General features: G+C 39.0%; 1 protein-coding gene across 1 annotated transcript in view; it reads right to left on the bottom strand.

Annotated features, from left to right (window-relative positions):
- The window catches only part of CATSPERE (catsper channel auxiliary subunit epsilon), a 144610-nt gene that overhangs the window by 76654 nt on the left and 54949 nt on the right, over window positions 1-13007 (bottom strand). Inside the window, exon 9 of the mRNA XM_055418841.2 lies at window positions 6204-6696. Within this exon, the coding sequence (XP_055274816.1) occupies window positions 6204-6696 (493 nt within the window). The remainder of the gene's footprint in view (window positions 1-6203; window positions 6697-13007) is intronic.

Below are 13007 nucleotides of genomic sequence, written 5' to 3'. Positions count from 1 at the left end.
GTGCCTCATCCAGTCCAACATTTCACATGATGTATTCTGCATATAAGTTAAATAAGTAGGGTGACAATATACAGCCTTGGCATACTCCTTTCCTTAATTGGATGCAGTCTGTTGTTCCATGTCCAGTTCTAACTGTTGCTTCCTGACCCACATACAGGTTTCTCAAGAGGCCGGTCAGGTGGTCTGGTATTCCCATCTCTTGAAGAATTTTCCACAGTGTCAGACTTTGTTTTTGGGCTCCAAAATCACTGCGGATGCTGATTGCAGCCATGAAATTAAAAGACACTTACTTCTTGGAAGGAAAGTTATGACCAACCTAGATAGCATATTAAAAAGCAGAGACATTACTTTGCCAACCAGGTCCATCTAGTCAAGGCTATGGTTTTTCCCGTGGTCACGTATGGATGTGAGAGTTGGACTGTGAAGAAAGCTGATCGCCGAAGAACTAATATTTTTGAGCTGTGGTGTTGAAGACTCTTGAGAGTCCCCTGGACTGCAAGGAGATCCAACCAGTCCATTCTAAAGGAGATCAATCCTGGGTGTTCACTGGAAGGACTGATGCTAAAGCTGAAACTCCAATACTTTGGCCACCTCTTGCGAAGAGTTGACTCACTGGAAAAGACTCTGATGCTGGGAGAGATTAGGGGCAGGAGGAGAAGGGGACGACAGAGGATGAGATGGCAGATGGCATCACCGACTCGATGGAGGTGAGTTTGAGTGGACTCTGGGAGTTGGTGATGGACAGGGAGGCCTGGCGTGCTGTGATTCATGGGGTCGCAAAGAGTCGGACACAACTGAGCGACTGAACTGAACTGAACATAGTCAAAGGCTTTGCATAGTCAGTAAAACAGAAATAGATGTTTTTCTGGAGCTTGCTTGCTTTTTCGACGATCCTGCGAATGTTGGCAATTTGATCTCTGGTTCCCCTGCCTTTTCTAAATCCAGCTTGAACATCTGGAAGTTCACGGTTTACGTACTGTTGAAGCCTGGCTTGAAAAATTTTGAACATTACCTTACTAGTGTTTGAGATGAGCACAATTGTGCGGTAGTTTGAGCATTTTTGGCCTTGCCTTTCTTTGGGATTGGAATGAAACCTGACCTTTTCCTGTGGCCACTGCTGAGTTTTCCCAATCTGCTGGCATACTGAGTGTAGCACTTTCACAGCATCATTTTTTAGGATTTGAAATAGCTCAACTGGAATTCCATCACCTCCACTAGCTTTGTTCAGAGTGTTGCTTATTAAGGCCCACTTGACTTTGCATTCCAGAGTGTCTGACTCTAGGTACGTAATCACATCATTGTGATTATCTACAGTTCTTCTGTGCTTTCTTGCCACCTCTTCTCAATATCTTCTTCTTCTGTTAGGTCCATACCTTTTCTATCCTTTATTGAGCCCATCTTTGCATGAAATGTTCTCTTGGTATCTCTAATTTTCTTGAAGAGACCTCTTAGTTCAGTTCAGTTGCTCAGTCGTGTCCAACTCTGCGACCCCATGAACTGCAGCACACCAGGCCTCCCTGTCTATCACCAACTCCCAGAGTCCACCCAAACCCATGTCCATTGAGTCAGTGATGCCATCCAACCATTTCATCCTCTGTCATCCCCTTCTCCTCCTGCCCTAAATCTTTCCCAGCATCAAGGTCTTTTCAAATGAGTCAGCTCTTCGCATCAGGTAGCCAAAGTATTGGAGTTTAAGCTTCAACATTGGTCTTTCCAATGATCTCTAGTCTTTCCCACTCTATTGTTTTTCTCTATTTCTTTGCATTTATCACTGAGGAAGACGTTCTTATCTCTCCTTGCTGTTCTTTGGAACTCTGCATTCAAATGGGTATATCTTTCCTTTTTTCTGTCGCTTTTTGCTTCTCTTCTTCTCACAGCTATTTGTAAGGCCTTCTCAGAGAGCCATTTTGCTTTTTTGCATTTCTTTTTCTTGGGGATGATCTTGATCCCTGTTTCCTGTACAGTGTCACGAACCTCCATCCATAGTTTTTCAGGCACTCTGTCTATCAGATCTAGTCCCTTGAATCTATTTGTCATTTCCACTGTATGATCGTAAGGTTATTTGATTTAGGTCATACCTGAATAGTCTAGTGGTTTTTCCTACTTTCTTCAATTTAACTCTAAATTTGGCAATAAGGAGTTCACTATTTGAGCCATAGTCAGCTCCCAGTCTTGTTTGTGCTGACTATATAGAGCTTCTTCATCTTTGGCTACAAAGAACATAATCAATCTTATTTCAGTATTGACCATTTGGTGATGTCCATGTGTAGAGTCTTCCCTTGTGTTGTCGGAAGAGGGTGTTTACTATGACCAGTGCATTCTCTTGGCAAAACTCTATTAGCCTTTGCCCTACTTCATTCTGTACCCAAGGCCAAATTTGCCTGTTACGCCAGGTATTTCTTGACTTCCTACTTTTGCATTCCGGTCCCCTATAATGAAAAGGACATCTTTTTTGGGTGTTAGTTCTAGAAAGTCTTGTAGGTCTTCATAGAACCATTCAACTTTAGCTTCTTCAGCATTACTGGTCAGGGCATAGACTTGGATTACTGTGATACTGAATGGTTTGCCTTGGAAATGAACAGAGATCATTCTGTCATTTTTGAGACTGCATTCAAGTTCTGCATTTCAGACTCTTTTGTTGACCATGATGGCTACTCCATTTCTTCTAAGGGATTCTTGCCCATGGTAGTAGATATAATGGTCATCTGAGTTAAATTCACCCATTTCAGTCCATTTTAGTTTGCTGATTCTTAAAATGTTGACATTCACTCTTGCCATCTCCTGTTTGACCACTTCCAGTTTGCCTTGATTCATGGACCTAACATTCCAGGTTCCTCTGCAATATTGCTCTTTACAGCATTGAACTTTACCTCCATCACCAGTCATATCTACAACTGGGTGTTGTTTTTGCTTTGGCTCCATCTCTTCATTATTTCTGGAGTTATTTCTCCACTGATCTCCAATAGCATATTGGGCACCTACTGACCTAGAGAGTTCATCTTTCAGTGTCCTATCTTTTGCCTTTTCATACTGTTCACGTATATAAGCTTAGGAAGAATTCAAAATTTTAAAAATATTCTGCATTCCAACCAAGATCTACATTTTTAGTGGCATTTATTTCTTGATTTTTTTTTTTGGTTTCATACTAATAGAATCAGCTTCTTAATTTCTATGAAAGCCAATAGGATTTTAATTGAAGTGCTGCTTTTCTCAAGAATTCTCATTGTAACAATATTGCATTTTTTCCACCTATGAACAAGATACATTTTCATACATTTCAACCTATGATACATTATACATGTCTTTTACTTCACTCAATAATATTTTTTAGTTTTAAAGTGTATATATTTGCATATCTTTTATCAGGTTTATTCCTAAGTATTTAATATTTTAAATTCTATTTAAACAGTATTTTTAAAAATTTCAATTTGTGATTGTTCATTTATATGTTTATATCTTTCATATACAAAATTAAATTGCTACGTAAATATGCAGTTGATTTTTTTGTATTGATCTTATATACTGCAACCTGGTAACCACTCTTATTAGCCCTGACAACTTTAAAAAAATAGATTTCATAATCTTTTCTACATCTAAAAGTGTTTGAATAAAGACAGTCTTCTTTTCAATACAGATTCCTTTTAATCATTTCTTAACTCATTGCACCTGCTAGAACTGTCAATACAATGTTGAATAGATGTGGTGTGGGCAAACATTCTCACCTTGTTCCTTATTTTAAGCAAGAAATGGAAGAAAGGAACAAAGGAGCAAATGGTGTTAATAAAAAATGAACGCCAAATGGTAGGTTTAACCAACAACAGCATATTTACATCGAATCTGAGCAAAGTAAATCAACAGTCTTTTACCATTGGACAATGTTAGCTTAAGGTTTCTCATAAATGTTCTGTGTTAGGTTGAGGAAGTTCTCTTTTATTCTTAATTTGCTGATTTTTAAAATCAATTGTGTATACTACATTTTGTCAAATGCTTTTATATGTACCTATTGAGATGATCATATGAGTTTTTTAAATTATTTTCTAATAAGGTAAAAATCGGGAAGTATCCCCCTTGTTCAGTTTCTGAAAGATTTTAGAAATTGTGGCATTTATTTTAAAAATATATCATAGAATTCACTGGTGAAATACTCTTGGCATGAAGTTTTCTCTGTGGGAAGGTTTTTAAACAACAAATTCAATTTCTTTAATTGATATGGGGATGTAGCTGTTACATATGTCATCTTAGGGAAGCTCTGGTAGCTTGCATAAATTTGTTTTAACTTTGTATTCAGAGTTGTTTGACTTGGCCCCACTCTGAAACACGTTTGCACCAGCCAAGAGGCCACCTGATCCATGCAGACAGCTGCACAGAAACCCAGACCTGTCCTTCAAGGGGTTGCAGAAGCCCCACATCTGCTGGGCCACACAACCAACTGAGCAGGAAGCCTACCCTGCTCTTCAATGGGCACACAACCCCCACCCAAAGGGCAGCCTCACAGCCAGCTTGGCCAGGTGCCAGCCTCACTGACCAGCATGCCCATTAGTCAGCCCCACCATCCACGTCAGGGGTACCACTAAAGAATATAGTTCTGGTAACCAAAGAGGTGTGCTGCTGGGCCCCATAGACTGTCTCCTATGTAAAGCTACTTTTACAAGTTCAGGAGACACAGCTGACCTATCTAACACATAGAAGTAAACAGTAAAGAACTGGGAAAATGAGGCAGACGATTATGTTCCAAATGAAGAAACAAGACAAAATCCTAGAAAAAGAATTTAGCAAAGTGGAGATAAGCAATATATCTGATAAAGAGATCAAGATAATGAACATAAAATGCTCAATGAATTTGGGAGAATGGATGAATATAGTATGAATTTCAACAGAGTTAGAAAGAAAATATATAAAAAGAGCTAGAGCAGAAGAATTTAAAAGCTAAAATGAAAAACATCCTAGAAGGTATTGACAATAAGATTAGGTGATACAGAGGAATTAATCAGTGGTCAGGAAGACAGAGTAGTGGAAACCATATGAACTGTCCCTTTGGGACAACATCCATGCAACATCATACATTTGCATTACTGGGGAGATGAAAGGAGAAGAGAGAAAGGAAGGGGCAGAGAATTTATTTGAAGAAATAAGAGCTGAAAACTTCACTAACCTGAGAAAAGCAACAGACATCCAGGTCCAGGAAGCACAGAGGGTTGCCAAACAAAAAGAACACAGAGACAAAATATAATTAAAATGACAAAAAAATTTACAGAGAATCTTAAGAGCAACAAGAGAAAAGCAACTAGTTATCAGGGGAACTACCATAAGAGAATTATCTGACTTTTCAGGATAAACTCTATAGGCCAGAAGGACTGGCACAATGTATATAAAGAGATAAAAGAAAAAAACCTACAACCAAAAATAGCTGCTGCTGTTGTTTAGTCGCTAAGTCACGTCCGACACTTTTGCAGCCCCACAGACTGTAGCCCACCAGGTTCCTCTGTCCATGGAATTTCTCAGACAAGAATACTGGAGTGGGTTGCCATTTCCTTCTCCAGGGATCTTCCCAACCCAGGGATTGAAACCACATCTCCTGCATTGGCAGGCAAATTCTTTACCTCTAGGCCACCTGGGAAGACCAAAAAGTTCGGTTCAGTTCAGTTCAGTTCAGTCGCTCAGTCGTGTCCGACTCTTTGCGACCCCATGAATCACAGCACACCAGGCCTCCCTGTCCATCACCAACTCCCGGACTTCACTCAAACTCATGTCCACAGAGTCGGTGATGCCATCCAGCCACCGCATTCTCTGTCTTCCCCGTCTCCTCCTACCCTCAATCGCTCCCAGTATCAGAGTCTTTTCCAGTGAGTCAACTCGTCGCATGAGGTGGCCAAAGTATTGGAGTTTCAGCTTTAGCATCAGTCCTTCCAATGAACACCCAGGATTGATCTCCTTTAGAATGGACTGGTTGGATCTCCTTGCAGTCCAAGGGACTCTCAAGAGTCTTCTCCAACACCACAGTTCAAAAGCATCAATTCTTCGACGATCAGCTTTCTTCACAGTCCGACTCTCACATCCATACATGACCACTGGAAAAACCATAGCCTTGACTAGACGGACCTTTGTTGGCAAATTAATGTCTCTGCTTTTTAATATACTATCTAGGTTGGAAAATATACCTAAATGTGCAGGTGTAATATACATATATGTAATTATTTACTAACCTTTAATAAATAGTTGATCCAACACCACTTTCTTGATGTAATGCCAATAATTCCACCATCAGGAAGACTTGCATTGCTTCCCAGTCTTGTAAATGCCTTATAATTTTTTAAGTAAAGAATACCATTTATTATAAAAAATATTCCATCCCGTGATACGGTCACATCAGACACATTGTGTCTTTCATCTTCAGTCAGAATATTTGGAGGCACTCTGATTCTGGTCCAAGTATGGAATGAATCATTTGTCTGAAAGGTCTCCATGTCAGCTACCACCACAACAAATGAAGGAAGACAAGCAGCCCAATTTGCTATTAACTGACTACCCCGTGGTGAAGATATTGGTAAAAACCCAGGAATCTCAGGTATTGTCAACAATGGAAAAGTCAGCAGGAAAAGACTATTTGCAATAAAGCAGTCTTGAAAAGCCACTTGATTTCCTCTAACCTCTTTTAGCACATCACTTGCTGTCATTGGTACTGAGAAATACCATTTCCTAAGAAGAGAAAAACAGAAAATATAAAAGTAAAATGCACCCCCTCCTTCTTCTCATCCATCTTGCATGGTGCTGACATCATCTTTTTAAAAAATTTCTTTCCTTTTATTGGAGAATAATTGCTTTACAATGTTGTGGTTGCCTCTGCCATACATCAGTGCAAATCAGTCATAAATATATATATATATATATATCCCTTCCTCCTTGAGCCTCCCTGCCCCCCTCTCCCCCATTCCACCTCTCTAGGTCATCACAGAGCACCAGGTTGAGCTCCCTGTGTTATACAGGAGCTTCCCACTAGTTATCTATTTTACATTTTACATATTTTATATATGATAGTGAATATATATTAGTGCTACTTTCTCAATTTGCCCTACCCTCTCTGTCCCCCGCTGTGTCCACCACACCATTCTCTACAACTGCATCTCCATTTCTTCTCTGTAAATAGTTTCATCAGTACAATTTTTCTAGATTCTATATATATACATTAATATACGATATTTGGTTTTCTTTCTGACTTACTTCACTCTGTATAACAGGCTCTAGGTTCATCTACCTCATTTACCATCTTTTATAAAAATTTTTATTTTTATCAACATAAGTCTGGGTAAAACAAAACAAATAATATTAAAACGCCACCATGGCCCCATTTCTCCTCATTCCTCACTTTAGTTACCAAAAGAAAACAGTTTTGATTCTTGCAGCTCTTTGTTATGAAATGTCTCCATTATCTCAAGTAAATATTCTTATATTGCTCTCTTAATATGTAATTTTGTTCATTATTGGCTTCTTACATGACACATGAAACTATTTCTGCCGCATAATATACCTACCTGTACATCTCTTTTTTCAAGTTAATATCATAGTGTTTAGTTAGCTAAATTTATAGTATTTACATTGTTATTTAATATATACATATTGTTAACTACTGAGAAAGTTATAATTAAGTTTTCTTATATGTATATTTACAATATTTCCCATAAAGTTAATAATTTCAATTAAAAATGCGTTCAGTTTTCTAAAGTTTTTCAGTAGGTAATTAAAATGGTGGTAATAATATTTTCCATGTGGTAAATGCAGAGGTAACCTAGTACTTGTTTCCTGAAGTTTTCTTTCTTTATTCCCTGGGTTGAAGTCACCATTTACTGGGTCCAATGTTTTGATCTTTCTTGTTTTGTTAAAACACATTTTTTAGTACCTCTCTGTTAAAGGGTATGTGAACATAAAATTTTTGAGACTCTGAATATCTTTATTTTACATTAACTGGCTAGATAATTTGGCTAGATAGAGACTTCAAAATTTTGAAGGCATTTTCTCCAGCCTTGCATATTCAGCTTTACTAATGGGAAGTCAGATGACACATTCACTCTTGTTATTATTTAAATGAGGTGCCTTTCTATAAGTTTTTAAGATCGTCACTCTTTTTCTTTGTATTATAAAATTTGACAGGGCTGGGTCTATCTTTTGAAGTGGACACACAAATGTATTTGTGAAAACAAGCACTCTGATACGTATCTTAAAACTTAGGAGAAGTTCTAAGGAGAATTTCTCCGCAGGGCAATTCAGGAGGTATCAGTTTATAGGATGTTTAGTAAATGCTTCCTGAGTTTTCTATTTCCTCAATGAATATACACTCAGTTGGTGGTGATGGCATTCTGCCCACTCAGAATGAGGTCCTGCCAGGTAAAGGAAACCTCATGTTGGGGCAACTGAAGGAATGTCATCAAACTTCTATACCCTAAACCATGGCACCATTAAACTTGATCCAATTATTACTTTTGGCAAGCCACACCACCGACTCTAACACTGGTTTCAAGCACCAGTTGGTCTTTTAAAATCATCAGTATCATTTTGTTATTGTCCACTGACTATATAATAATCTCATATAAGCAGCCACAGAACAATTATGTATTGGTGAATATTTTGTTTAATTGGATAATTGGTTATCTACAAGATCTAGGAAGGACCCAGGACTGAAGGCCTGGCCAAGCATACTGAGCTTTTCAGTTTTCCATGTCTATCGTTTTGCTTTCAAACCTTTGATTTTTAAAAAAAAATTGTGACTACATTTATACACGTTTCAAATTCTTTTCTTCTTTCTGATTTTATAGCATCTTAGTCACCTTTTATGTGCATAATCTTCTCTTATTTCTGTGTGCACAGTATACTTTTTTGTGAACTTTCTTTTGCTTCCTGCTGTGTGCTATATCCTCTGAATTGAGTTGTTCTGTTTATTGATTTAGGTCTCTGAATCTGTTCGAAGCTTTCTGTAATTGGGGGTCCTTTAATATTTAATATTAAAGGTCCTTTAATATTTAAGGGAGAAGCAGAGACAAGTCGTGAGACAGCTCTGAGGCATGCCTCATTCCCATTGTGCCTCACTCTGCTCCTCCCCTCCTGATTCCAAATTTAAGTATCATGGCATCTGGTCCCATCACTTCATGGGAAATAGATGGAAAAACAGTGGAAACAGTGTCAGACTTTATTTTTTTGGGCTCCAAAATCACTGCAGATGCTGATTGCAGCCATGAAATTAAAAGGCGCTTACTCCTTGGAAGGAAAGTTATGACCAACCTTGATAGTATATTAAAAAGCACAGACATTACTTTGCCAACAAAGGTCCGTCTAGTCAAGGCTATGGTTTTTCCAGTGGTCATGTGAGAGTTGGACTGTGAAGAAAGCTGAGCACCGAAGAATTGATGCTTTTGAACTGTGGTGTTGGAGAAGACTCTTGAGAGTCCCTTGGACTGCAAGGAGATCCAACCAGTCCATTCTAAAGGAGATCAATCCTGGGTGTTCATTGGAAGGACTGATGCTAAAGCTGAAACTGCAATACTTTGGCCACCTCATGCAACGAGTTGACTCACTGGAAAAGACTCTGATGCTAGGAAAGGTTGAGGGTGGGAGGAGAAGGGGACGACTGAGAATGAGATGGCTGGATGGCATCACCGACTCTGTGGACATGAGTTTGAGTGAACTCCGGGAGTTGGTGATGGACAGGGAGGTCTGGCGTGCTGTGATTCATGGGGTCGCGGAGAGTCAGACACTACTGAGCGACTGAACTGAACTGAACTGAAGTAGTTATAACTTGTTAATTCAAATGCTTTCGGGAAGAGATATCCTGCTGCTGCTGCTGCTGCTAAGTCACTTCATTCGTGTCCGACTCTGTGCGACCCCATAGATGGAAGCCCACCAGGCTCCCCCATCCCTGGGATTCTCCAGGCAAGAACACTGGAGTGGGTTTCCATTTCCTTCTCCAATGTGTGAAAGTGAAAAGTGAAAGTGAAGTCGCTCAGTCGTGTCTGACCCTTAGCGACCCCACGGACTGCAGCCTACCAGGTACCAGGCTCCTCCAACCATGGGATTTTCTAGGCAATAGTACTAGGTTTCCATATTCAGGGAGCACAACTGCAGGTACCCTAGAGAATTTCTATTCAGAATTCCGTTCTGCAAGCTCTCAATTAACAGAATTTCTGTGCTCTATGAAGTCAGTTACCAGTTCTCTCTCTGCTTTCTATTTTCTGTGCTTGCTTAAAAACTACTTAGAAAATTCAGTGGCCCATACATTATATCCAGGAAAAAGTTCAAGCTATTCCAATACTTAAATGGAATCTTAATCTTTCCCCCTATTCAATTTCTCATGCCACATTATATTTCAGGTGCTCTTGTTGTTCAGGCACTCAGTTGTGTCTGACTCTGCAACTCCATGGACTGCAGCATGACAGGCTTCCCTGTCCTTCACCATCTCTTGGAGTTTTCTCAAACTCATGTCCATTGAGTCGGTGATGCCATCCAACCAGCTCATCCTCTGTCGTCCCCTTCTCCTCCTGCCTTCAATCTTTCCCAGCATCAGGGTCTGTTCCAATGAATCGACTCTTCACATAGGGTGGCCAAAGTACTGGAGCTTCAGCTTCAGTATCAGTCCTTCCAATGAACACCCAGGACTGATTTCCTTTAGATGGACTGGTCTGATTTCCTTGCTGTCCAAGGGACTCTCAAGAGTCTTCTCCAACACCACAGTTCAAAAGCATCAATTCTTTGCCACTCAACCTTCAACTCTCGTACCCATGAATGATTACTGGGGTCATGCACTACATGGAGTGCACTACACATATTTATTATATGGAGTGCGTCAGGGTTCCCTTTTCTCCATATCCTTGCCAACATTGTTATTTTGTTATCTTTTTGATCATCAAAAAGATGGTATCTCACTGTGGTTTTGATTTGTATTTCCCTGAGTATTAGTCATATTGAGCATCTGTTCTTGTGTCTATTGGTCATTTATATGCATTCTTTGGAGAAATGTCTTTTCACATCACCTTCCCATCTTTAAATTGGATTTTACTTGATATTGATTTGTATGACTTCTTTATACAATCTAGATATTATTATTTCCTTTTCTGTGCAAAGTGTTATACCATCTAGATATTCGCTTATTAGATATAACATCTGCTAACATCCGCTCCAATCAGGAGTTTGCCTTTCCATTTTACTGATGGTGTCCTTCTCTGTGCAAAGTGTTTTAGTTTGGTCAAGTGGTTTAGTGGTTAGGACTCAGTGCTTTCACTGTTATAGGCCCAGATTCAATCCCTGACTGGGGAAACTAAGATCCTATAAATTGGGTGGCACGCCTCTTCCCTCCCTGGCCAAAAAATAAAGCTTTTGATGCAGTCCATTTGTTTATATTTGCTTTTGCTGTTCTTGCCTGAGACCAAACCAGAAAAACACTACCAACATCAAAGAGCACAGTGCTTATGTTTTCTTCTAGGAGTTTCATCACTCCAGAGGTTATACTTTAGTCTTTAATCCATTTTGAGTTTATTTTTATATAAGTAAAATAAAATAAAAAAAAAAGAAATTGGCCCAGTTTTATTCTTTTCTCCATTGTATATTCTTGTCTCCTTCACTGTAGATTAATTGACCATATAAGTGTGGGTATATTTCTGGGTTCTCTATTCTGTTCCATTGACCTATGTGCCTATTTTTGCACCAGTATCAAACTTTTAAATTACTTTAACTATGAAATTACTGTTACTATAATGTTGTTGTATAGTTTCAATTGGAGTGATTCCTCCAGCTATGTTCTTTCTCAAGGTTGCTTGGATATTCAAGATCTTTTGTATTTTCATACATGTTTTAGGATTATTTTAGTTCTGTAAAAACTGCCATTAGTATTTTGATAGGAATTGCACTGAATCTATAGATTGATTTGGGTAGTATGGGCATATAACAATATTAGTTTTTCCAGTTCACGAGCAATATGAGTAATATGTTTCCATTTATTTGTGTCTACTTCAGTTTCCTTTATCAGGGTCTTATACTTTTCAGAATACAGGTTTTTAACCTCCTTGGTTAAATTTATTCCTACGTATTTTATTCTTTTTGATGCAATTGTAAGTGGGATTTCTTTCTTAATTTCTCTCTGTCATAGTTTTGTTATTAGCATATAGAAATGCCAACAGATTTCTATATGCTAATTTCATTGTCTGCAACTTTACTTTTTTTTTTTTAAGTTCTAATAGTATTTTGGGCTATTTTGTAATAGTACAAGGGCTTCCCTTGTAGCTCACTTGGTAAAGAATCTGCCTGCAGTGCAAGAGACCCGGGTTCGATCCCTGGGTTGAGAAGATCCCCTGGAGAAGGAAATGGCAACCCACTCCAGTATCCTTGCCTGGAAAATCTCATGGACAAAGATGCCTGGTGGGCTGCAGTCCATGGGGTCACAAAGAGTCAGGCACGACTGAGTGACTAACAACAACAATAGTATTATGGTAGAATCGATAGGATTTTTAATATATAATACCATGTCATCTGCAAACAGTTTTACTTTTTCCTCTCCAGTATGGATTCATTTTATTTATTTTTTAATGTCTGATTGCTGTGGATGAAAATTTTTATACTATGTTGATGAAAGTGGAGAGAGTGGACATCCTTGTTTTCTTTCTGATCATAGGGAAATGCTTTCAGCCTTTCATCATTGAGTATATTATTAGCTGTGGGTTTGTCATATGTGGCCTTTTTTATGTTCAGATATGTTCATTTGGGCTTCCTAGGTGGCTCAGTGGTAAGGAATCTGCCTGCCAATGCAGGAGACATAGGTCATAGACATATTCTAATCCTTGGGTTAGAATATCTCCTGGAGGAGGAAATGGTAACCCACTCCAGTATTCTTGCCTGGAGAATCCCATGGACAGAGGAGCCTGGCAGGCCACGGTCCACAGGGTCATAAAGAGTCGGACACAACTAAGGCTAAGCACACACACATTTCCTTTATATGCACTTTGCTGAGAGCCTTTATCATAAATGGATGT

Source organism: Moschus berezovskii, chromosome 17, assembly GCF_049115385.1.
Source record: "Moschus berezovskii isolate FMDL1 chromosome 17, NW_MosBer_1.0, whole genome shotgun sequence".
In the NCBI taxonomy this organism is placed as follows: domain Eukaryota; kingdom Metazoa; phylum Chordata; class Mammalia; order Artiodactyla; family Moschidae; genus Moschus; species Moschus berezovskii.
Note: the sequence above shows the minus strand (reverse complement) of the source record. Positions and strands in the feature narration are given on the sequence as shown.